Source organism: Periplaneta americana, chromosome 8 (assembly GCF_040183065.1).
Source record: "Periplaneta americana isolate PAMFEO1 chromosome 8, P.americana_PAMFEO1_priV1, whole genome shotgun sequence".
NCBI classification, from domain to species: Eukaryota; Metazoa; Arthropoda; class Insecta; order Blattodea; family Blattidae; genus Periplaneta; species Periplaneta americana.
Genome location: NC_091124.1, coordinates 168740498 through 168767925, shown reverse-complemented (window position 1 = coordinate 168767925; position 27428 = coordinate 168740498). Strand labels below are relative to the sequence as shown.

Here is a 27428-nt window from a genome sequence, read left to right as displayed (position 1 = left end):
ATAAGATCTGGATATACTGGGTGTTCATTTCAAAGTGTGTCATGACGTCACTGTTGTTGGGTCACCGATTTGAAGCGAGTTTCAGCTTATATGTCAGAGAAGTTGCCTATTATTTAAGGTGTTCTTCAATCTGAACTTGAGAACGTGTACGGTGTAACTTGAACGTCGTAGCAACATATGGCGGTCTGTACGGTCTGTGTGCTACCATAACCTCTTTTGAACTGTGTCTTTGCGCCGGCAAGTCGTACGCAGGGTATTTGTTATCATCGGTTGCGTACGGTAACATTCCACAACACAAATCAAATGCTCTGTGTCCATGTTGACCGTCGAAGTTAATATCAACAAATAAGTAAGTAATCGTCTTACCCCTCTCCCCATATTCCGACAGTACGTATTTCCAAACAGTTCACATTCCTGCCACTACCGGCGTTACCGTACGTATCGGTACGTACTCTTCAGAATGAATGCTGTACTTGCTAGGCAACTTCTCTGCCTCATAGGTTATACACCTCTGTGGAAGTGTAGGAAGATTGAATTCTCTAGGCTCATCGGCTAGCCACATGACGGCATACAGTGAGCCATGACACATTTTGAACTGAACACCCAGTATATGTGAAGCTGTCTGGAAAACCCCACCATAAGTCGGTAGACACAATTTTTTAAGTAGAGCAAAATAAAGTGAATCAGGACAAAAAAATCGATTTTTAGATCTTGATGCCATTTGTTAGATTACTTCATGCACTACATATAAAATATAGCTCTAAGGCTGCTAACAATGTCGAAACATGTTATAGTAGCGTCCAGTTTAGTAAGTTCAACTTTAAATGCAATGTACTCAAAATATTTTTTTTAAAAGTAAAGTTTTCAGAATTCAATGAAAAATGTAATTTTTGTCCTACAAACATGATATTTTTTGTAACATGTTCAGCATTTCCTTCTCTTTCTAATACATTAAAAAACAGAAAATTGATATTTACCGACTCAAGGTGGGGTTTCATAGGCAGCCTCGCATATCAGTTATTCTCTTTACAGTAAGTGTTAATGAAGGCCACATAGTTTTAGTGTGTCCCAATATGTTTTTATATTCCACTTCTACAAAATCGCAAAACTCCTTAAATGTTTGAACACTGACTGTGTAAATGTGAAAATGTTGAAAAATCTTGTCCACAATGCATTCAATGTCTACTGGTAAACAGTCAGCAGCTGTCTGTACAGCATATGTAGTATGTGTGCTACACAACTTACACCAATTACTTCCCTCTTCATTTTGTGTTTAAGTTTGTGGTATACATTATTTGTCACGCTCCTTTTTGCTCCCCTTCAGTTAGTGTTTGTATTATCTGCTGAAAATGACATTTTTATTGATTAGCTGGATATCATCGAGTACTTGCATTATGTGATCATTTAGCATGTCACATGTTTCACTGTCAAGTTTGAGAAAGCGATTATTTTAATTTTAATCCTCTTGGATGGAAAAATAACGAACCAATACAGAAACAACTTTTATAATATGCTTGTAATTAGGTGAGTCCACCATTACTGATATATATTTGGCTTCTGAAAGTTCCTCTTTTATTTGAGCGTATGCTAATCAGCAAGAACATTTACAATTATTTCTTTCACCTTAGTTTGTGCACAAGTGAAGTACTGCTTCTGTTCTTCTTGATTAGTTAGCACAGTGTTGAAAGATTATCAGCGAATCCTGCTGAATTGTTAGCAACTTGGAGATGATTGACATTCTGTTTGGCTAGATTGAAGTCCTCATTTTGCTCCGATGTCCTAGGATCTGTTTTAAGAAATTCATCAGAAACATTGAAAGCCACAAACTGCTCTTGGTATTCTTTGATACAATGTCTGATAGTTTCTTTACTTCAATATTTTGTTCACTAATCTTAATTCATTTTTAAATTGGTCCTCTCCTGCTTGTCTGATGATGCTATCATGGCCACTTTCAGCTCTAAAGGCACATCTTTATTGAAAAATGCAATACCATATAGAATTTCACTCGAAATACCACAAATGCCCTGAGGAACGTCTGAGCGCAGCATCTGCAACAGATTCATTTACAGATTTATACTTTACAAGATTCATATGGTAGAATCTTAACTGCTGGATTGAGAATATGTCAGACAAAATGCATCTGAGAGATTGTCCTTGTTTTATGTTTCGTTATTGTACATTAATTAAGAATTTTGAAGAAACTGGTTCAGTTCATGATAAAATATTCAGGTTACAGAGTAATTTCATGACAGTCATAATCTAGCCAGAGTCCACACCTGTGGAGTAACGGTTAGCACATCTGGCTGCGAAACCAGGTGGCCTGGGTTTGATTCCCGGTCGGGGCAAGTTACCTGGTTGAGGTTTTTTCCAGGGTTTTCCCTCAACCCAATATGAGCAAATGCTGGGTAACTTTCGGTGCTGGACCCCGGACTCATTTTACTGGCATTATCACCTTTATCTCATTCAGACGCTAAATAACCTAAGCTGTTGATAAAGCGTCGTAAAATAACCTACTAAAATTAAAAATAATAATAATAATAACCATTATCAGTCGGCATTGCTAATGTGTTATGTAAGCAGTTGCAAATGCCACATAGCACTGTTTTGAAAATTTTACAAAATCTTTTGAAAATACAGTATATTCTTATAAACTGCAATTGATGTTTGGATTGAAGGAAGCTGATTATGAAAAAAGATGCAACTTTTCGATACCTGAATAAGCTCAGTCAGAAATTAAACTAGAATGTTACCTGAAATACTGTGGACAGATGAGGCTTACTATACTCTTAGTGGTGGAGTCAGTATTATTGAATATGGACAACAGACATGCTATGCTCAATTTGTTTCTCAGTTATATTAATAATTTCAGCTGTGTTAGTTACTTTATGTTACACTGTACTTTGTCATCTTCATCTAGAGCAGACCTGCAGAACTGTAGTTCCTGAGAGCGACTTCTTTCCTCCCCTTTCTTACCTTTTCTACCTGTGCGGTCACGGCGTTCCATGAAGAGAGAATAGTTTCTTCCTTTCATATTTTATTGAAGTATGTGAGTATTATTTTCCTACCTTTCCTGCCAAGACATTTCAGGAACTCTGGATGTATGTTATCTTCTCCAGGTGATTTTTTTAAGCTTCAGTATTTATTTATTGCTAGAAGCATTTCTTGATTGGAGAATGGAGCTTCAAAAACCATGTTTGACAGAAGTGAATTGTTATAGTGAAGCTTATCATTTATCAATTTTGATAAGTCTTCTTGTGTGACTGTTGTTATCTTCCGTGCATAACTTCCTTTCCTTTGTAACTGGGAATAAAATGAGGTAAAGCCGTTTGCTATGTCAGTATCAGTGCTGAGAGTTCTGTTTCCTACTTTTATAGGCTGTTTCTTTTGAAGAGCTTTTTTATTTTGCATTTTATTCAAGAAATTATAGGTTTTGCTATTATCCTGGTTGCCATTGATTGTAGATACGAGTTTATCGAAAGCTGTCCTTTTAGCTTCTAGTATTGATCTCTTTAGATGAGCAGGAGCTTGTTTCCATTTGTTTACATCTTCACTCATTTGACATGTTTCTGCTTTTCTACGAAGAGTGTTGCATTCTATTTTAAGTAGTTCCAAGTCCTTTGTCCAAAAACATTTGAAACTTTTTGGTGATCCCCTGGGGATGAATTTCTTGGCGGCTTTAAAAATTTTTGTGTGATTTGTTTATCAATTTTGCTTGAGTGCAGAGTGAAATCAAAATTATCAGCATGAAGATCTCTGTCTAGTAAGACTTGAAAGAAGATCCAGTCTGCTTTTTTTGAAGTTCAGGATTTTTTAGTTTGTCTGCTTTTGTTTAGTTGGCCTATGCCCGAACTCTGGGTCATCAGTGATATTCGTGTGATTCTGGGGTATATATCTGAAGATGCAAGTAGGAGATCAAGTGTAGTTTGAGTTCCATTGTAATGCAAAATTGTGTGGGGATCATCCTTCTTGTATACCAGTTCTGGATGGGTTGTGTTTAAAATATCTTCAACTTCTTGTCTGGCTTGGTTAATGTCTTGGTGACCCCACTTTGTAGAATGAGCATTAAAGTCGCCTAAGAAGATTGTTTTGTTATTAAACTGAAGTGTTGAGAAATTTGCCTTATTATTTGGTGGACTATATATAGCTTAAATTTTATAGTGATCATTATTCTTTCAAATGTCTAGTTTAATTTACTTTTGTCGTCCCCCATTATCTTCAGTTCAGTAAATGTGATATAATTTCGGTTTTGACTCCAAGAGGATGCCACTAGCGATTTGTATATATTTCTCTAACAGATGTAGTGTATAGCCTTTGAACTGATAATAGTCAAATCTTTTATGTGTGAGATTAGCTTCCATGACTGTGAAGATGTCGATTTGGTGTTTAGCTTGTAATTTGCAAAGTTCTACTCTTTTGCTTTGGGATAGTCCCACTGCATTCCATTGTAATATTCTCAAGGATGCATTTTCGTTCTGAGAAGAAGGTATATTCAATTCAATTCAATTCAATTCAATTTATTAAGCCATTAAACATACAGTGATAGGCTTCGTCACAAAAAAAAAGATACATTTGAAAATACACATATAATTGAAAATAGTAATTAGAATGAAAACAAAATATTTTGAAACTCTAAAATTAATTAAAACACTTCACTCTTATGTAATAATTGTAACTAATCTAAATAACTTTATTTATTAAAAAACAATTTGGTATGAATTTACGTTAAGAAACTATCTACAGAGTAGAAAGGATTAATTAAAAGCCAGTTATAAAATCTAGCTTTGAAACTATTGGTTGGTAACTTATGATATTGACTGGGAAGCTTATTATATAATTTCATCCCCATGACAGAAAAATTTGTACTAGTTTTATGTAATCTACAGTATGGGATATTAATTTGTTCACTATTTCTAATTTCATGATCATGTATATTGGCTATTAATGAGTAATTAATTGTCTGTATTTTGTCGAGTGTAAAGGACTGGGTCGTATGTATATAAATTTATGACAGTTAATATCTGTGATTGTTTGAAAAGAGATCGACAATGTTCAAGAATAGTTTGATTGACATAGAATTCTAATGGCTTTCTTTTGCAAAATCAAGACACTCCCAATTTTGCTACCATTTCCCAAGAAAATTAAGGCATACCTAATTATCGACTGAAAGAACGAAAAGTAGGCACATCTTAAAAATTTTGAGAAACACAAGTCACTAATTTCTTTAATAAATATATAACTCTTGATAATTTTGTGCATATATATTCGATATGTTTTCCGATGTTAAACTGGAGTCTATAAAAAGTTCTAGAAATTTGGTATAGTTTTGTATGTTGTCCTTTTTTATTACATGATTTAGGGTAAAAGTTATGTTGATAGTCTTTTCTTGATTAAGCAAAAAACCATTAGATTCAAACCATAAAGCCATCTGTGATAGAATATCATTGGTTAGAGCATGTAATTCATTCAGAGTAGAGCTAGAACATCAGAATGTAGTGTCATCAGCATACATAATTGTTATAGCTTTAAATGAATTTAGGAAGGTCATTTATTGCTACTAAGAATAGCAGTGGACCAATTATTGAGCCTTGTGGAACACCATAATGTATACTGGAGAGACTTGACCAATTTTCACCTATTGAGACTAATTGCCTTCTGCCATGAAGATAGGTTCTAAAAATACCATAAAATTCGAATACCATAAAATTCTAATTTTGATAAAATTAAGTTGTGATCAACGCAATCAAATGCTTTATAGGGCTGCCTTCACTTGGCTTGAATCAGATCTTTTGCCGAAATTGTAGACCATTTTGTCGCAGGGTGCACCAACTTGGAGGTAGGTCTGCTTTGTACTTTGTATTTCTTATTGTTAGTTCTGTCATATTTATATATTGAGACTGGATAGTATAAAGTTTTCAACAGTTGCACTTGGCAGCCTGATTTGGTGCTTGTTGCTAAACTCTGTCAAAGCTATTATCCTGTCAGTTTCATTGTATATTCATGTATTGGCCACCGGCATAGCTCAGGCAGTTGCGCATTTGCTTGCTGATCAGAAGTTGCACTCGAGTGTGAGTTGATTCCCTCTTAGGGTAATTACCTGGTTGAGCTTTTTCTCTAACTGTAATGCAAATGGTAGGTAACTTGTGGTGAATTCTCAGCCTTATCTGGGCAAATCGTAAAACAGCGAACGCTAAGCTCCACCCACGACCCCTTTCCACTTTTCCCCCTACAAGCTTACCACACACTCTAGTGGGAAAGAGTGGAAATAGGGATTTTGGGTGGGGGTGACATCTAGTGGAGGAAAGTGGAACAAAAAGAGTGAATGTGGCATCTACGAAGCAAAAGAGGAACTTCGTCCTGTCACCCTCTCTCTCTCTCTCTCTCTCTCTCTCTCTCTCTCTCTAGCTTCTCTTTCTCTGTTTCTTGCTTCCTGTCTCTCTCTTTTTTTTTTTTTTCTTATGACTTCGCAGGGACTAGTATTCGATCCGAGTACCTTCCTAACGAAACGCACGCTTTTTGGTCACACTTTAGACCACTCGGCTACCGAGGTGAGTTGGTGGTAGAAGGGAAAATGAATCTATTTATGTTCAAGGGAAGTGCCATAGCATATTGTGGGGAATGGCGCGGGGGACAATGACCGAATAACATGGGTAGAAAGTGGCGGGCTTGTGAATTTAGCTTGGTAGGGGTTGACTTCGGGGGTGGCATAAGTGTTAACGCACGCTGGTAGAGCTTCATTGTGTCTGTGTCCAGCTTCGTGTACAGATGGAACCACGTGTCGTGTTGAGCCATACCGAAGACGTGTACTTCTTCCTCAAATTGTGCAGGGAAAATTTGAAGAGCATACGAGGCTCTGGTGACTATTGTGTTACTTCGAGGACAGTGCAAAGTTAACAGGTGAGTGTTGTTTAATGAAAAAATCACATTACATGTGGTTGTCTAATGCACCCTAGTTTGGTTGTAGGGCATTGTGTTGTGTTGTGTTTTGTTGTGTTAGTACATGTGGTTGTCTAATGCGCCCTAATTTGGTTCTATTGTGTATCAGTATGTGTTATGAAATATGTGCGAGGCAGTAGGCAGTGATCCACCAAAGCGGGACATATAGTAGAGAGAGACAGTAGAGAGAGAGCAGGCGAGTGAGGTGCCGAGCGGTGAGAGTGGGGATAACTTCCCCTACTGGCGTTTGCTGTTTCACAATTTATCCCCTTATCTTGCTGTCATCAATTCCATCAATGCTAAATAAACCCAGTAGTTGATATTCGTAATTAAATAACCAAGTAAAAAATATTCATGTATCTTGTTTATTTTTATGGCCTTTATTTTCTTTCAGCTTCGAACTACCTCAAAAGGAGGAAGTCCAATTGTTGTACCTGTGCAGTCAGCAAAGTCGTCACATGTTGATGCATTGGTACAGAAGCAGAAAGTTTCTGTACCAAAAAGATTAATGAAGAGAGCTTCCTTTTTAACACGCCGAACTTCTGTGAAAGCACATCCAGAAAGTCATAGAAATCGCAGTTACAGTGCTGACAGTACACAGAGAATTTTTATTCCTCATCATCTGCAGCAGAGGATTAACGAGTTTTTGCGTGATAATCCACAGGTGATCTAAATTAATTTTTCTGTATGTATTAACATCTGTAGAAATAATTGAGGTGTTCCATGGAATAACGTATGTGGCATTGTTTTTCTGTTTCCAGCATGTATTGATTCCTTAATAACACATCTCCCTCTTGACAAAATATTATTTACCTCCAACAAACAAGCACCATCTAGAAACAGTTAAACTTTGTCTGTACAATGCTGTTATATCAGATGTAAAATGTTTGATGCTCTGTATCTCTGACTCAAGGTTTTGTAGTTAAGTTCTTGTTCCACAGAACACCTCAATTATTTTGTGAAGAGAGTATTCAAATAATATACAAAGGCAAGATATTAAAGATGTTAGTGTACATGATTACAGTTCAGTTTGTCTCTACAAAGTTTAAATGTAGAAGTATAATTACTGCATTTTTTCCAAATTTAGGGTAAAAGTTTGTTTTCAAAATATTATTGAAAATATTAAATATTTCATGCAGAATCTTATCAGAGACATTTAATAACGTTCTATTATGGATTTCATATTCTCCTGTAAAATATTGGAGTGCAAGAGGTCAAATGACTTTATTGTCAAAGGCCTGGCATTAGAAAACAACAACAAAATATTCTCCTGTAGTTCTTATATTGCCAAGATTTATTAAAAGCAATGTATGTTCAAGACCAACTACATTATATCAGACTGTATCACAGAAAAAATATGATGGGCACTGGAGGCTCAATACATCCCAATATGTATCATTGCTTTTGTTATTATCTAAAGGAGAGATAAGAATTGTTTATCGAAAGACAATTAATTGGCATAGAATACGAATGATTAATAGTTTGTTAGTGTTGTTATTATAAAAATCCACAGTAAATATAGGAAGTAAAAGGAGATTTGCATGTGACATCAGTGTCATAAATACATACATTTAGTAGAAAATTACATCTTCATCGTATTTGCTGTCGAAACAATAGGCTTCTGGTGTAAAGAAGCAAAAGACCTGGTTTCCGAAATTGGTAGAAGTTTGGTGACTGTTACTGGATGACTGTTACTGGAGACCTTCACTGCACCAATTATCTACGACAATGAATAGGAATAGCCATCCAACGTGGAAACGCAGCCTGAACCTTTCCAAACGTCAATTCTCTGGATGAGATTTTCCTTATTTGAATATCTGAAGTGATTGCAGTTTTCTTTTCCTAACATATTCATATAATAAAAATCAGGAATCACAATGAAATTTTGTATTTACACACATTTAAACTGAAATTGTAACATTTTTCATTCTATGTTATTTGTTTAAAAAAAAAGTGACATCAGGCTACTGCATATAGCACCATATAAAAATGTAATATATGATCTAGGTCTACAATGTTTAAAAAATCAGACAATCCTTCTGCTGTGAATGCAATATCCTACAATATTATTTCACCATTAAAACGTGGAAACATACAATGTAGGCCTAATAAAACTATACTTACTGGTATAAACATATTTAAGACATTATAGGCTTAATTAAACTATTTTGCCAACAAAACTTAAATAAATCTACAAATACTGAAAATAATGAAAGTAGTGTGACATTGCCTTGTTACTTGGATCTACGTGGAGATAAATTTAACAGACAATGTCAAATCCTATTTCATTCATCACTTTAAAATTTCAATACTTCAACTAAGTTTTAACAATGCATCAGCATTCATATTCTTCACAGGAAAAAGAGTATGGACTATTGGGACCAATTTTACTAAAAAATTTTCTCATGTAGACTGGGTTAGGTAATGTCATGACATTTGAGTATCTCAGTAAGTGGTAAGCATCAGGAAATGAATATGAAAGAGTTATAGACCACACTAAGTGAATGGGTTTTTATGAAAGGGCCTAAGTCGCTAATTTTGTGAAAATGAGTTTTTTGGGTGTAGACACATTGATTTAAATATGAAGAGAACTAAGTTTCGCACTCTAATTCTTAGTATTATGACCTAGAATTTGTAGTTTGAAAGTAACTAAGTCAATGACTTAGATCGTTTAAAAACTAAATATAAGTTTTCAGAATGTGGCATCACTGAAATGTAAAAAAAAAAACATTCGATTTTTTTCTCTTAACTTGCTATTTTGTTATTGTTGGGTAAGCGAATTGGTTATTCTGTATTGCAGTTGAGAGTTTATTATATCTGTACGGAAATTCACAATGAATAGTGAGATTGATATAAAAAGAAAGAAAGGTGTAAGAAACATTTGTGATTATAAAGGCGAAAAAATCAAACGTGCAAGGCTGTACACAAAAGGAGAAGTGAAAAATTCTATAAGTGCATGAAAGAAACCGAGAAAGTGTGTCAAAACGATGAACGTGTGCTAGGTCTTTGCTTTGACTTAATGCAGAACATTAGTTTATCAAACATCCCCGTCCAGGACCTATTTTACCTCCGCCAGCTATCGGTTTTTCCTTTCTGTATACACAATTTGAAGGATGGTAAAGCACATTTCTATCTTTATCATGAGGGAGAGGCTAAGAAAGGACCTGATGAAACTTGCTCATTTCTTTTGCACTACATAAAGAACAATGTCCCTAGTACAGTAAAAGAACTTCATCTCTATAGTGATATTGTGGGGGACAAAACACACACATTGTTACGGTTTTGTCTGGCCATGACTGATTTAAATATGTTTGAGAAAATCATGCATAGGTTCCCTATAAGGGGACATTCATTTCTCCCGTGTGATCGGGATTTCGGTCACATAAAGAAAGTCTTGAAGAAGCATGATTGCTATTATACACCAAAACAAATGTGAAATGATAATATCATCAGCATACCCTGGAAAATTCACAGTTCATATGGTGCAACCTCAATACTGTTTTGAATTTAAGGACTGGTGGCCCAAATACTACAAAAAAAGTTGTAACTCCTTAGAAACTAGTGGTCCTGAGACACCTAGGGACAAGGGACAGTGTTTTACGATCAGTAAATTCATGGAGTTTCAGTATGATCAGAGCGGGTAGAATGCTTTGGTATGATCATAAAAGAAAAGTTACAATCATTGCTTCACAGTTTATTGGCGGATTTCAACAAACATTTTTACTTGGTTTACGAGGCTCTGCAGTAATGTTGCCCATTCAGAATGCGTATCCAAATGGAAAGGTGGAGATCAAGGAAGAGAAGATAGAAGACATAAAAGAAACAATGAGGTATATAAATGACGAAAGCAAAGAATGGTATGAAGAAATAATTGTCTGGAACCAGTCTTAAGTCTGGACACACTTCCATCGCAGTACAGATGCGCGGAATTAAATGGACACCTTGAGTGAATAAAAAAGGTTCAATTTTCACAAATATTTTTTGTGTGTGTGTGTGTGTGTGTGTGTGTGTGTGTGTGTGTGTGTGTGTGTGTGTGTGTGTGTGTGTGTGTGTGTGTGTGTGTGTGTGTGTGTGTGTGTGTGTGTGTGTGTGTGTGTGTGTGTGTGTGTGTGTGTGTGTGTGTGTGTGTGTGTGTGTGTGTGTGTGTGTGTGTGTGTGTGTGTGTGTGTGTGTGTGTGTGTGTGTGTGTGTGTGTGTGTGTGTGTGTGTGTGTGTGTGTGTGTGTGTGTGTGTGTGTGTGTGTGTGTGTGTGTGTGTGTGTGTGTGTGTGTGTGTGTGTGTGTGTGTGTGTGTGTGTGTGTGTGTGTGTGTGTGTGTGTGTGTGTGTGTGTGTGTGTGTGTGTGTGTGTGTGTGTGTGTGTGTGTGTGTGTGTGTGTGTGTGTGTGTGTGTGTGTGTGTGTGTGTGTGTGTGTGTGTGTGTGTGTGTGTGTGTGTGTGTGTGTGTGTGTGTGTGTGTGTGTGTGTGTGTGTGTGTGTGTGTGTGTGTGTGTGTGTGTGTGTGTGTGTGTGTGTGTGTGTGTGTGTGTGTGTGTGTGTGTGTGTGTGTGTGTGTGTGTGTGTGTGTGTGTGTGTGTGTGTGTGTGTGTGTGTGTGTGTGTGTGTGTGTGTGTGTGTGTGTGTGTGTGTGTGTGTGTGTGTGTGTGTGTGTGTGTGTGTGTGTGTGTGTGTGTGTGTGTGTGTGTGTGTGTGTGTGTGTGTGTGTGTGTGTGTGTGTGTGTGTGTGTGTGTGTGTGTGTGTGTGTGTGTGTGTGTGTGTGTGTGTGTGTGTGTGTGTGTGTGTGTGTGTGTGTGTGTGTGTGTGTGTGTGTGTGTGTGTGTGTGTGTGTGTGTGTGTGTGTGTGTGTGTGTGTGTGTGTGTGTGTGTGTGTGTGTGTGTGTGTGTGTGTGTGTGTGTGTGTGTGTGTGTGTGTGTGTGTGTGTGTGTGTGTGTGTGTGTGTGTGTGTGTGTGTGTGTGTGTGTGTGTGTGTGTGTGTGTGTGTGTGTGTGTGTGTGTGTGTGTGTGTGTGTGTGTGTGTGTGTGTGTGTGTGTGTGTGTGTGTGTGTGTGTGTGTGTGTGTGTGTGTGTGTGTGTGTGTGTGTGTGTGTGTGTGTGTGTGTGTGTGTGTGTGTGTGTGTGTGTGTGTGTGTGTGTGTGTGTGTGTGTGTGTGTGTGTGTGTGTGTGTGTGTGTGTGTGTGTGTGTGTGTGTGTGTGTGTGTGTGTGTGTGTGTGTGTGTGTGTGTGTGTGTGTGTGTGTGTGTGTGTGTGTGTGTGTGTGTGTGTGTGTGTGTGTGTGTGTGTGTGTGTGTGTGTGTGTGTGTGTGTGTGTGTGTGTGTGTGTGTGTGTGTGTGTGTGTGTGTGTGTGTGTGTGTGTGTGTGTGTGTGTGTGTGTGTGTGTGTGTGTGTGTGTGTGTGTGTGTGTGTGTGTGTGTGTGTGTGTGTGTGTGTGTGTGTGTGTGTGTGTGTGTGTGTGTGTGTGTGTGTGTGTGTGTTTTTTTTTTTTAAACAATGAAGTCATCATTCTTCTTGCTTCCCAATATTTTGATGGAAGGTCCACAAATGTCCTACGAGTTTCACAATTAGCCAGGTGCTCCATCTCCATGTCCTCTTCTCTGGGCATTTAGGTGAAAATAGTATATAAGTGTGTTTTCCCTTGAAGAAGTAAAGTATTATTTAAAAAAAAAATGGTCCTTAAATATTTGTTTATGAAAGGCCCTAAGTTTTCAGATTTCAAAATGTTTTTTTTTGTAAAAAAAATATAATCAGCAAAATGTTAATACCTGACCGGTCCAATTCGTTTCAAAGTAGAATTTATGATAAAATTTTTATTTCAGCCTATAAGCAGTTTTTCTTAAATTGCCAACAATTTAGTATTCATGACTGAGGCCCTTTCATAAATAACCCATTCAAGTGTTCTGTAGAACAATGCACTTGTCCTGCATCACAACATTCTAGTTACTCTAATAAAAAGTTTATTGTATTAGTTTTATGTTCATTAGAAACCAAATAACTGTCCAATTGGAGGGCTTCTTTCAAATACTTAATTAAAATAACTAAGCTATTCAATGCTAGTGTGTGAATAATTACTGAGTTGACTAACCAAAGTTTCTAATGTATTCCACCTACTGCATTTCAAACCTTCTTGTCTTTCAGATTCCAAAATCCACTTAAATTGATCACTTGGTAATGAAATGTTTTTATAAAAACCTAATCAGCCTAAGCATTTGTGACTTTAAAATTTACTGGAATTCATGGCACATCACTATCTTACAGTTTATAAAACAGAATATAACCATCTTTTTCACTTACAAGAAACGGGTTTATTATTATTATTGTTATTATTATTATTATTATTATTATTATTATTATTATTATTATTATTTTGCATTTCACTTCTAAAGCACTGAAAACTGAGAATTTCATCATTTTCACTCCACTGTCTAAAACCTTCTTCTCTCTGTTGCAATTGTTGGTCACGTATATCGGGATTTCTTTCTTTGTTCTGGAAATTTTGCAGTCAGATAAGAAGGTTGGTTTGGAAAAATTGTGTAGGCATGTTGGTTTAGATGCTTTGCGAGGCACATGAATTGTACCACCATTTTCCATAGGAATTACATCTTCCCTCAAAACATTTTGATCATAATGATTAATGTACACCACATTATTGTCATTTGGTTCGAAATTTTCCCGATGAATACTCCTAACTCATTTTTGCCTCAATGTTAAGTCTTTTGGAAATCTAAATTTTGTGATGTGTGAAGCAGTAATTTCATAATTGGACTTGCAACTAGGGACACAACATTTATGACCCATTTAATCGTAATTTGTCACTCACACAGTCACAAATTAAAACACTACATAATTATACTACAAAATCAGATAGTAGACCTGATAAAAATATTAAAAAAATAAAACATTACACTGTTTACCAAACAAATTACATGGGAAACATGCCTCAAGCATATGTCCTTCAGCATCTGCCATCTTGTCGAGTATTGATATATGGATTTAGGTCATAATTATATTGTAGCTGGTCTTGGTATATTGTATCATTCTAGGGTGGAAATAAGTTCATAATCACTTGTGAAATATAGTTTTTCTATGTTCATATATTTAGGTCATAATGTTTTATTAGTCTTTGCATATAATATGAATTTAAAAGTTCTGCATTTTCAGAATTTTATGTAGTTACTATTCTTGTGTTATCTTTAAAGTGAATGATAAGTTCATATTCCTTTCCTTTTGTGTCCAGAGTTTTGGTTGAGTTAAGTTTTCATTAAAGTTTTCTGGAGTTATTTCATGTCTTTACTTTCTTTCTAAATTTATTTTGTGTTCATCATTCTAATTGTATGTGTTTGAGAGTTTCAACTTGACAAACTTTGCAATGTGAAATCTCTGAAGAGAAAATTCTGTTGTCTATGCTATTTTGGCATTACCACCAAATGTTTGAATTTTTTGTTCTTGACTCTCATAGATAACGAGATTGCCAGGCATCTGCTTTTAGCTGGACATGCCCTCTTTTTCTGACTTTAAAATTGTTGAGGTTGTTTTTATTGAAAAAAAGAATAGTGAATTGAAAAACTGTAGATGTCTGTTTTTATACTGCTTAAAAGTTTTTATTTCTAAGTCTTGTGCAGTAGTTATAAAGTCTTTATGGTAACAGAAACAGAACAGCTTCAGTAAGTTGAAAGTCATTCATATTTTTCTTCAGTACCATACAAAATTCCAGATGTAAAATTGTTCATATGTTTGCATAAATATAAGTGATCTTAGATTTCTGTGTATGTATATTTCTTCTGAGAGTAAAATTTTGTAATGTCTGTCTCTCTGTGTTTAGAAATATATTATTTTATTAATGCTGGAACTAAGTGCTAATTTTTATTATACTGAATATCTACTGCTTTCAGGGAGTTCGCATTCAGGTTTTTGAGAAAGAATTCTTTTCTGCACAAACTCTGCAGAATTATGGAGTTCGTAGTGGTGAAATCCAGCAGCTGCTTGCACATCTAAGTCATATCTTAAAGGTATCTGGAGGAATGGTATATCCTTTGTTGGAAAAGCAATCCGTGTACAGACCAGTAACATATTTTCCAAATGAAGATAAAAACCCCAAGAACTTCATACCTTCAGGATGTGAGAATAATTTTGTTTCTGTTGAACAAAATGGTTTTCTGGAAGGAGATATAAAACTGACTGAAGAAGATGATGACGATATTGTAGCTGAACTTTATGAGCACATAGGCAAAAGTAATAATGTGTTATGGGAGATCAACGAAACTACGTCACAAGGTATTTAATTGAGAATTAATTTATTACTACAAATGACCTCTTGTTTTCAGTCTGTTAATGACTTCCATGGGTCCCGCGCTAGGCATCGTGGTCTAAAGCATCCTGCCTAAGACTCATGTTATGGAATGTACCCTTGTTCAAGTCCTCGTGGGGAAGAAATTTTCTCATGTTATTTTGGCCAGTGTATGGAACCAATGTTCAAACAAGATTGTGATGAGCTTGGGGAGCTGTAATAGGTAGCAAAATGCGGTTATGAAAGGCACTTATAACAGCTGTGAGAATCATCATGCTACTAACCACACGATACCTCCATTTTGATTGGATGATCGTCCACCTCTTCTTCCCTTGAAATTATCCAAGTCAGCTTTACAGGAAACTATAGCTGAAACTCCTGAAAGCCAGATTTGTATAATACACGTCACTGTTCATTAACATAAAACCACAAATTTAAGTCACACAGAGCTTGGTGTGCACTCAGTGTTGGGTGTCTGACATCTTGTCAATCCTCTTGAGGTATGTGGATATAAAGGGAATAATTGAGCCTGGGTCTGGATAGCTCAGTCGATAGAGTGTTGGCACGCTCAGCCAAAGGTCCTGGGTTTGATACCTGGCCCCAAACCATTTTTCCCTTGAAATTATTCGAGTCAGCTTTACAGGGAGCTATACCTGAAGCCAGATTTGTATAATTTATTAATGTCCACCCTATACTACAAAATAAGGTGCATCTTCGATATTCTCCCACACCACACATGGGAGAAAAAGCATGCTTAAATAATTGAAAATAACCTTAAAATTATAACACACCACTCTAGAGACATCCTATGGTCACTGAGAAAGTTAAATATCTAATGAGTAACAGTTCTCTATAGTGCACAACCCTCCATACTGGATAATTAGCAAAGTAACATAATTAGCCCAACTAGTGGCTTGTGGGCCATTCCAAACCCCGACCTTCACCGCACTGTGTGCAAGTCCTTATATGCTTGATCACTTATAGCCTCCAATTAACAATACGTATCTCAGTCATAACAACTTCATACAATACCAGATGAAACTATAAAGTAATTACGTAATTAAAATAGGACATTTGGTCCTTGGAGCATCCGTTTTTGGTAGAAGGATAATTCGTTTAACATATTCCTTCATTGAAGTTGTATTTTAATAATTAAAATGTGCTATTTTGGTCCAGAGAGCACACATTTGGTGCAAAGATAATTCCTTTAACATATTTCTTAATTGTTATTATAACTAAAACAGTATCATTTGGTTCAGAGAACATTCATTTTTTATGTAAGTATAATTCGTTTAACATTTTTCTGAATTAGCCTTGAATAAATTCTTTAATAAATCACTCCAAACTAATGTCAATGTAGCGTGGATTGTGTATGAAGATAATTTTTTGTGTTGGCCTCACTGTGCATAATTTTTTACGCAAATGAAAACAAATGAAAATGAACATGGTACATAAATATTATTTAAGAAACACAGGAAATAAGTATGAATAAATTATGAGCACAGGAACATCATTTCATGACACTTTGTAAAATGACTCAGCTCCAGTGAGCTCAACGATAAAATACTAATTTCTACTCTATGGCCTGGTTTCTTCAACCTTTGTTAAAATGCACCTAACATAGCGTTAATTAACTGTAAGTTAAAAGTATGAATTGCTGTTAAAAATATTGCATTTCTCCAACTTTACATTTCACATTTTAACATTCTGTTTGTTAACTCTCTGTTAGGAACAGAGATTCTAGAGTTTAACCATAACCTATAAACAAGTATAGGCTCACTTCTGTTTTCTGAACTCTGACAATTGCGATTCTCGCTTTTTTCCGTTGTTTGATTTAGAGAGGATAGAAGTCTTTCTATTCTTTCAGGTTTGATTTCTGCTTTTTTCCTCGTCTGTATCACAATAGCGTGGAACGGCGTATTGGCATTGCTATTATGGAATGGAAAACACTGGAACAAAAAGAAATTGTGGGACTAATTCTCTTCGTTCGAAAAAGCCTTCTGCTGGAAATTATTTCGCAGTATAAACCAATTAATGAGAATAAACAAACAAACGGATCTAAGTTGAAAGCAAAAAGTGAGGCTTGGCAGAAAATAGGCTATACCTTTGTATGAACTTCTGGTCTGTCAAATCACAGAAATCATCCCCTCTGTTTATGTATTCATGGATATCATTTTATAAATAATCCAGATAGGCCTATATAAGTTCAGCATCTAACACACCAGCCATATTGGATACTTCTATGCTAACAGAGAGTTAAATGATTTAACTGCATGAAATTGGGCAGTTAAATTAACATAGGTTTTAACAGCCTGTTAGTACTAACAGTAGTTGAAGAAATGCTTCAACTGTTAAGTTTACAGTTAAAATGGAATAACACACTGTTATAATTTAACAAAGGTTGAAGAAACCGGGCCTATATGTATTGTATTTTTGGTTCAGGAAAATATTCATCTTTTACGACAACTTGTAAATATACGATTATAGTTTGTGGACAAAAAAGAATTAGACTATTGGGTTAGAATATTTAGTTCAAGGAAAGACCAAAATATGGTATACAAAAAAGAGGGATTGAAATAATACAAATTTACGTGTCCAAATTGTAATATTAAATATTGTAATATTAAATATACATTTCCCTTCCGTAATATGACAAGATCTGAAGCAAAATGTAGAATTATCTCTGTAGCTCACTGCACTTTCACCAAAGTGCACTGCACACACACACACACGCACACGCGCACGCACGCACGTGCATGCTCTCTCTCTCCCCCTCTATCTCCCTCCCTCTCCCTCTCTCTCTCTCTCTCCCTCTCCCTCTCTCTCTCTCTCTCTCTTTTTATGATCTGCACCCTCACTGTAACTATAAATCTAACAAATAACAAGCATGCTATATTACTGTCTATTAGTGAAGTCCTTAAGCTCATTTAAAAAATATTTTGTGATTATTGGTAAAGCCTTTAGTACGTGCAAGTAGAGCATTCCAGTCCCTGGTAATTGGGTTGAGAAAAGAAAACTTTTCAATGTCCGTCTCTGTTTCTTTCTCCTCAATTTATGTGAGTGGCTGTTCCTTGAGTAATCTGGCTGCTGCAACCCATTTTCTATTTCTCTCCAGGCAGGCTCACCTCTGTACATTTTTAACATTATGTGTAATCTCATGTTCTGACTGACAGTGTATCTCATTTTAATGTTGAATTATTGTAACAAAGCTTAAGTACCCATTTTTTAATCTATCTAATGTCTTAATATGCTCTATTCTGTATGGATACCAACATGCTGCACCATACTCCATTACTGGACGAACTAGTAACTTATATGCAATCTGTTGGGATTTATTAGAGCCTTCTCTCTCTCTCCATGTTTTTCTTCAGTATCTGTGACATTCCCTTCTACCCATTTCTGTTCACCTTGAAAAAGTTTATATAGGTAATTTTCCTGCTCTTTCTCACAGTAACCAATTCTTTCGGTACTTGTAAGAAATTTGCTTGTTTTAAAACACATTCCTTTTTCTTTTGAATTTTCTTATATTTTTATTATAATATTCCAGGTTGGGATTATTTTATACATATTTAACTGGGGTAAGTCTGTATATTCCTGTTAACATAATCATTCGAACTCCATCCAGCATACATCTTCATTACTGCCTTTCAGTACCCATACTGCATCATGCTCCAATCGCTTTTTACCTTCAGGAAAGACCTGGTACTTAATTTGGCACGAGACTGAGTGGATCCCAGGGTTGTTCTGAAGTTTTGGCAATGAGGAAAATACCACTTAACCTGGGAAACAACCCAGGACCTTCCAATCCGTAGCCAGTTGCTTTACCATCTGAGCTAAGTATGTCCCCAAATATGGTACATAGTGAACTACATTATTTCATGTTACGAGGGATAATCGGAAAATAAGTTTCTCTAGTCTGCCATCTGCAGGAAACTTTATTGACGAGATACAATATGATGTGGGCAAAAAGAGACATTAACGATCTATTTTTCTACATAGTACCCACCGACATTGATGCATTTCTCCCACCACTTCACGAGCTTGAAATACTCTATAGGTAAAAGGTGGTGTTCTGGGTATGAACGAATGTCCGTATGGCTGCTTCAACATCATTGGTAGTGAAATGGCACCCTTCTAGTATACTCCACATAGGGAAGAAGCTGGATGGCAGATCGGGATTGTAGGGGGAATGATTCAGGTGCTCCCAACCAAAGGTGATAATATCATTGATTATTGCTGCTGTGTGGAGTCTTGCATTATCATACAAAAGGGTGATTTCTTTTGTGAGAAGGCCAGGTCTCGTCTGTTGAATGACATTTCTTAGTTACGTCAGTGTCTCACAGTAGTGTTCGGCATTGACGGATCTCCTCTCCCCTCATCCTCATCAGTGCCAATCCCTCATACATTCATTTGTCTTTTTAGTTATTGATTGGCAATATATTTCATGTTCATCTTTCCTGGTTGAATTGGCTTGTGGAACTGAATGTGAACAAAATCGGTGCCATAGTTGAAGAGGAATCAATGTACATAAACATATGATGACATACCGAAAATATCTGAGATTTGTAAATGTGTATTTCCCTGAAAATCTTGAAATTGATTTTTTGCAGCATCACAATACTTTCTCTTTATACTTCATATAATGCGGGAATATAAAAATGTCGCGCGGACTTTCACTGCTCTGCATATGAATAATAGAGAGTTTTTGCACCCTCGTCATACGCTATACATTAACGCTATGTTGATGTAAGTAATGACGTATTTGATGACGCATGTTAACATTCGTAAAACTTCGGAAAGAATCATAATACGATTTTCCCACTCCTTTAACATTTTTATAAAGTCATAGCTCCTTTGATAGTCAATCAATTGCACTGTATTTTTTTTTTAATTAATAGCTCAATGTCTAAGGAAAGCATAAAAAAGAAATTCGAAATGAAATTCTTTGTTGAAAAATAAGAAAAAAGGAAAACTAACTTTGAGGTGATCTGTTCAGAATAGATATTTACACCTTCAAAAGTTGATAAGCGGTAAACTTTTTTGTTTTTCACATTAGATGTGGGGTCACAGTGAGAGAAATATAAAGAAAGAATGGAAATTACAGTGGGTGATCAAATTATTAGGGACACTTGGTAAAAGTAGGAATTTCATCTTCAAATTCACATAAAACACAAGTAATTTGAATTTTCTCAACTGGAAAAGCTTTATTACTCTAAATAGTGTTTTATAAACAATATTATTACATATTTAATTGTGTAATAATGAATATGGAATGAAATAAACAAGAAAACTAATATTTTGTCACACATCCTTTTGCAGCAATTACAGTTTTAACTCTCTTTGGCATACTAGAAATGCATTGGATACAATTGTTTTTAATTTCTTGGCCGTGATGCCACACTTTGATAAGTTTTTCTATTAAAGATTGTTTATTTGTAATAATTTCTCAATGAATTTGCCTCTTCATTAGCTCCCAAACATTTTCAATCGGATTAAGATCCGGAGAGTTAACCAGGCCAATCCAGAACCTTAATTTTGTTATCAGACAGGAATTTTGTCACCTTATTTGCCTTGTGACAGGGCGCAGAGTCGTGCATGGACACAAAATCACCATTTGGAAACCATTCAAGGACTTGTGGAAGAAGCCGTTCCTTCAGAACCTTTATGTATTGATATTGTCTCATCATTCCTTGAACAAAATACAGGCGACCATGACCACTAATCACAGACCACACCATGAGGCTTAGAGGATGTTTAACAGTCTTCATAATACAGTCATTATTGTACTTTTCACCTTTAAGCCTTCTAACGAACACAGAATTGTCAGCAAGTATCTGTATGGTAGATTCATCTGAAAAACACACCTGAAAAAAGAAATAAACGGTAGGCCTACATAAAAAACATTTGCACAAAGTAAAATTGTGACTAACAAAGAAATCATGGGAATGACAACTCACTTTTTTCCAATCATCCACAGTCCAAGATTGATGCTGCTTTGCCCAAGAGAGACGTTTCTTCACATGTATGGTTTCAGGAATGGTTTCTTGGTTGGAGTGCGACATGAAAACCCTAACTCTTTGACCCTCCGACGGGTTGTCATAGAAGATATGTTGATTACAGCATCTCTCATTGGCGCCTTTCTATGTAGAAGACTGTTAAACATCCTCTAAGCATCATGGTGTGGTCTGTGATTAGTGGTCATGGAACTAGTCGCCTGTATTTTGTTCAAGGAATGATGAGACAATATCAATACATAAAGGTTCTTAAGGAACGGCTTCTTTCACAAGTCCGTGAATGGTTTCCAGATGGTTATTTTGTGTCCATGCACGACTCTGCACTCTGTCATAAGGCAAATAAGGTGACAAAATTCCTGTCTGATAACAAAATTAGGGCTCTGGATTGGCCTGGTAACTCTCCGGACCTTAATCCGATTGAAAACGTTTGGGAGCTAATGAAGAGGCAAATTCATTCAGAAATTATTACAAATAAACAATCTTTAATAGAAAAACTGATCAATGTGTGGCATCACGGCCAAGAAATTAAAAACAATTGTGTTCAATGCATTTCTAGTATGCCAAAGAGAGTTAAAACTGTAATTGCTGCAAAAGGATGTGTGACAAAATATTAGTTTTCTTGTTTATTTCATTCCATATTCATTATTACACAATTAAATATGTAATAATATTGTTTATAAAACACTATTTAGAGTAATAAAGCTTTTCCAGTTGAGAAAATCCAAATTACTTGTGTTTTATGTGAATTTGAAGATGAAATTCCTACTTTTACCAAGTGTCCCTAATAATTTGATCACCCACTGTACTTTCAAAAGTGGTCATTACTCAAGATCTTCACTGGTTTCCGAGTTAAACAATGGAATGTTTTTGTTTGGTAGAGTACTCACGACTCGACCATTTATCTGTTAGAATCTCGACGAAAAATTCTTTCCTGAACCTTCTTATACTTTGGCCTGAATAATTTATCCACCTTGAGCTGTTCTAGGTAGATGAATATCATCCACAGTGGTACATCTCAAACGAGGTACCATGTTTCAACACCATATTAGGCGTACAGTAAACTTCAGTCACGTCCATGTTATCTGCCTAAAGATAACTGGTTCTGCTATTGAAATAACGTGAGATGCATGGCTCTGATTAGCTCTTTCATCAATGACGTCAACTTAGTGCTAACATTTAGTGTTCAGTAAGGCTGCAAAAACACTCTATTGGCTCCTTGTTTTCCGTGCTACAAATCTAGTACAAATTGAAAACTCATATGTCGCTCCTATAAAAGTTAGAATTGTTTGTGTATTTCAGTAATGTATTTTATTTATGTTTGTAATCATTAAACTGAATTGTCACTCCAGAGCATCCCTTCTTTGGTTGTCACACATTTAGCTTTGTAATTAATTGTTTGCTTTGGATGTCACTTTTCATCCATTATTTTAATATTGTGTATGTAGTTATTACTTTCTATAATTCCCCCCCCCCCATAAACTAAACAATTTTACATTTTAATATAAAATAGTTTTGTACAATTTTCAGTCTATCACTTATCTAAATGTGAAAAGCAGAAATAAAATTTATTTCTGCTTTCACAAAATTTATTTCTGCTTTCACACTTAGATAAGTGATAGACTGTAAATTGTACAAAACTATTTTATATTACAATTTGAACTTATCTGAATTTTCAACATATTTAAATATAATTTCACATTTGCTTACATTCTCGTTTCTTATAACCTTAATCCATATGTCAAAAATCTTAAGTTGGGGGCAGTATCTTTTTCGATGCCCAAGTCTTGAAATTACTCAATGGTTTTTTTTTTTTTTTTTTTTTTGAATTCCGTACTTGTTACGTTTTTCATTTAATTGTATATACAAAATAATGCATACTTATTTATTTGTTGTGCACATGCTCAGTACTTGTTATGTTTTGTTTAATTGTACATATGTATGGGTGAATATTCTGAAATGGGCAAATATGAATAACAAAACTGGAAAAAATATATTATATTAAATTGTGTACTTTTTTCTCACATTGGTTACATTTGCTCCTATTATTGAAGATTCTGGTATCAGTTGAGCTTAAAAAAAATTTTTATGTGAGATTTTCTAATTTAAAAAAAAGCCAAGGGATTGTTGTTATCTTTCCCTTACAGCCCATTGTTTAAAGTATCTTCTAAACGTCTGTACTTCAGATTTCACTTGTCTTCGAACATTTCTTTTTTCACGATCAGTCATATCTGCTATTTTCTTTCTTTTTTTTTTTATATTCTTTGCTATAGTCCCTTTTTTTCTGCAACCCCTCTTCAGTCATATTTGCCCTCTGCCTATGTATCTTCTCCCTTTCATATTTTCTACTTTCATCATCAGACTTTTTTTTCTTTCCTATAAATAATCACATGAAATAATATTCGAAGTTACTTTATCCACCAGTATTTAATAATTGTATGTTAAGTGTAACCTCGGTCCCACAATAAAGGGACCGATGATGTTACAGAGGGACCGTTGTTACAAATTAGTATAATTTCTGCAATAGTTCTGACAAAATAAATCGTTAAAAATATCATGGAGGTTAGACTTTTTAGTCGACAAACATTGTAATGTTTTGCATATACTACGAAAGTTGAGTATATACAAACTATATTTAATGCCACCTGGGACCGGTGTTACCAATAGAAAACAACATTCAGTCATCAGTGATGATTTTTGTATTTTTCAATAAAATAAATTACGACAATGGACGAAAAGTTTTCAGCTGGCACCATGTTGACCTCTCATCACTACCAACCGTTAAAATTTACCACATGAAGCGAAATTGTCTTTTGTGTAGCTCTTTTATTTCGAGGGACCGGCATTACGAAATTTTTGGGGACAAACTTTACGTTGAAGTTGTGTCCTTTCAGAATTAAACAAACAACAATTCTTGTCTTTCATAAGTATTTTAACTATTTCTTTTTATAATCTTGGCCGAGGAAATAAAATCAAATCGAAACATTCCGAGAAAAACTTAGTAAAACAGAGTAAAATGTAATTGGGGACATAGGGACCGTAGTTACATTTTGATGTTTGGTCGTTATTTTTTAATTATAAATTTTAAAATTATCCCTTTTATGCTTTGTTTCCAACTAAAACATGTGAGAGTTATATATTATTTCAATGTACCGAAGTACATATGATATTTCCATGCAGATATTCTGCGTCATCATACGATGAAAGAGTAATGGAACGGAGAAAAATTCCCTCCGGCGCCGGGATTTGAACCCGGGTTTTCAGCTCTATGTGCTGATGCTTTATCCACTAAGCCACACCTTATACAACCCCGACGTCGGACAGAATTGTCTCTGATTGAGTTCCAACTCTTGGGTTCCCTCTAGTGGCCGCCCTCTGCACTACATCATAGATGTCTATGAACATAGGACCGAAGTCCACACATGTGCTGAGGTACACTCGTTATGAGTGACTAGTTGGCCGGGATCTGACGGAATAAGCGCCGTCTTAAATCACTTCGTGATTTACGCATATCATATATTATTTCAATGTACTGAAGTACATATGATATTTCCATGCAGATATTCTGCGTCGTCGTACGATGAAAGAGTAATGGAACGGAGAAAAATTCCCTCCGGCGCAGAGGGTGGCCACTAGAGGGAACCCAAGAGTTGGAACTCAATCAGAGACAATTCTGTCCGACGCCGGGGTTGTATCCGGTGTGGCTTAGTGGATAAAGCATCAGCACGTAGAGCTGAAAACCCGGGTTCAAATCCCGGCGCCAGAGGGAATTTTTCTCCGTTCCATTACTCTTTCGTCGTATGTGAGAGTTAGTTAATTAAATGCAAAAGTAATCAGTTAACATTTTCAAGAAACTCCTTAAATCAGCCGGGACATACATTTACCCATTTCAGAATATTCACCCCTATACATTATGATTGTACAAACGTATTTGTAGTGTACCACTTGAGTATTGTGATGTGTTGTATCTGATCTTCCCTTTCCAATATAGAGGTTACATTAAAGAACTTCCACTGATCACATTTTAATAATTTAACAGCAGTATTAAACTAGAAATAGAAATTACTGCATTAAGTTTTGTTTTGATTGCAGTTACGTCATTTGTAAACAAAGAAAAAGAATGTGGCATACAGTCATCAGAGAGATCACAGTCTGAAATCAGTCCTCCCAGTTGTGCATATAGTAATGATTTAGTGAGTCATCAGATGCGAAGACAGTTCATGTTACTACTGGACAAAAATCCTGATGGAATTTGGTGTTCAGAACTTCCACAATTATACAAGGTAACATACATGGCATAAAGTAAGTCCATTGTTCGAGTTTCATGTGGATTTGTGTCATTCTCTTGAGATAAATTCAGTATTTATTCATACATTTTTCTAGAATAAAGATTTAGTTGTTAAGTAGTGAAAGTCATACCATCTGTTTATATCTTCATCTTACTGCTGTTATTTTCTGTAGGAGTAAATCTTAATTTTTGGAGGGGGGGGGGCACGGTATTGTTTGTTGTGAAGGATTACAACACATTAAGTACGTGCAAATATTGATCAAATTTTTAAATATAAACAATTTTTTTTAAATCAGTTCATAGAATAACAAGAACAATATGACGTTTATATTACTGATATCACTATCAAACTCAAGATTTTCAAATTCATACTGTGTATATGTTACAAGTTTTCTCCTTGTTTGAATGTTGTTCTTCTCTTTCTTGGTTCTGCTTCAATACCGTAAACTGGGGTAAAGAGGATCACATGTGGTAAAGTGGATCATATGTGTATTGCCTAGATAAGGCAGCGCCACATGGATCACACATGAAAAGAAAACCTTTCTTCTGTAAGTGCCACTAAAAATAGTTTTCTTTGCATGTGTGATCCATGTGGCGCTGACTTATCTAACAATACACATATGATCCACTTTACCACATGTGATCCTCTTTACCCCAGTTTACGGTACATTTTCTTCTGAAACACTGACTAATCACTTCTTGCAAAATGTTCGAAATGACTTGTTGGACATTTTGCATAACTTAGAACTGCAAAAACTCGCTAGAATATGTTATACACCATTCTCACACAATTAGAAAGAACACAATAGCTTGCACTACATTACTCACTAATGAGTAGTCTCTTCAGTGCTCTCAATCAATTTATAAAACAAAGTAATAGGATTGTTCCATGTGAAATCAACCAGGTGACCAAACCTTTATGTCTCAGATTTTTATGATATTTGGTATGAAGTTGTGCTTGTGGAGCTAATAAAAATATAAAATTTTAAACTTTTTGTTTTGATAGTATTTCTGAAATTAATTTTTGAAGGAGAATGACTTCATTGTTAAATCAAGAGTATTCGATACCTACATACATTTTTGAAAATTGGGAAAGAATTTTTCAGTGAATAGGGTTTACAGAACGTTCAGTATTTGTGAAACTATTAATGCTAGAGAGCTCATCTAGGGTTCATTTTAAAACCTTTTTTTTTTATGATCTTTAATTTGATATATATAACACAACCTTGAAAGAAGAGGGAGTGAAATTTGATCTCTTAAAATTTTCAAATTTTAATTTTAAAACACTTTTTAATTTTTTTAAATGTTAATGAGATACACACGAGTGAAGCTGTAAAATTTCATCATGGATACCATTGGAATCATAATACTGGTCAACAGTGATTTTGTTAAATGTAAAATTTCTGCTGTTTCTTATGTAATTTCATTTGCTGATTCCAAAAATGAAGTAAGAATTTTTCTACCACGCACCATTTTTTTATTGCTATAGGTATACAATCTTTAATAATTATGCTAATGGAAAGAAAATATTTCAAATATTTCATTTTATTGCTTTAACAGTTGACTAGATAATTATTGCCTGTGAAGTCAGAATTCATAACAACGAATTTTATTTCTCATTAGACTGTAAAAGTTAGTATTAATTCTCAGTTGAGTTGGAACTTACATGAAACAAGTTCCATACCCTGTGTTTTTTTTGTCCTAATTTTAAGTATGGTAAAAGTATTTTATAAAGTGAAACATACCTCGAAATATTGTGTAAATCACATAAACAATTTTTGTTACGTTTGTGGTCAGTTAACTTTGAAAGCACACAGGCGAATTTTTACTATACTAGTTAAAAGAGCTTACGAGTGTTATTTTGATTGAAAAATAGATGAGAATAGGAACTGGGCCCCTGAAATCTGTTGTGC

General features: G+C 35.3%; 1 protein-coding gene across 6 annotated transcripts in view; it reads left to right on the top strand.

Annotated features, from left to right (window-relative positions):
* The window catches only part of LOC138705231 (tudor domain-containing protein 5-like), a 245950-nt gene that overhangs the window by 20547 nt on the left and 197975 nt on the right, over positions 1-27428 (top strand). For all 6 annotated transcript variants that reach the window (XM_069834040.1, XM_069834041.1, XM_069834042.1 and 3 more), the window contains 3 exons: positions 7328-7597; positions 14822-15203; positions 25320-25510. In XM_069834040.1, the coding sequence (XP_069690141.1) occupies positions 7328-7597; positions 14822-15203; positions 25320-25510 (843 nt within the window). The remainder of the gene's footprint in view (positions 1-7327; positions 7598-14821; positions 15204-25319; positions 25511-27428) is intronic.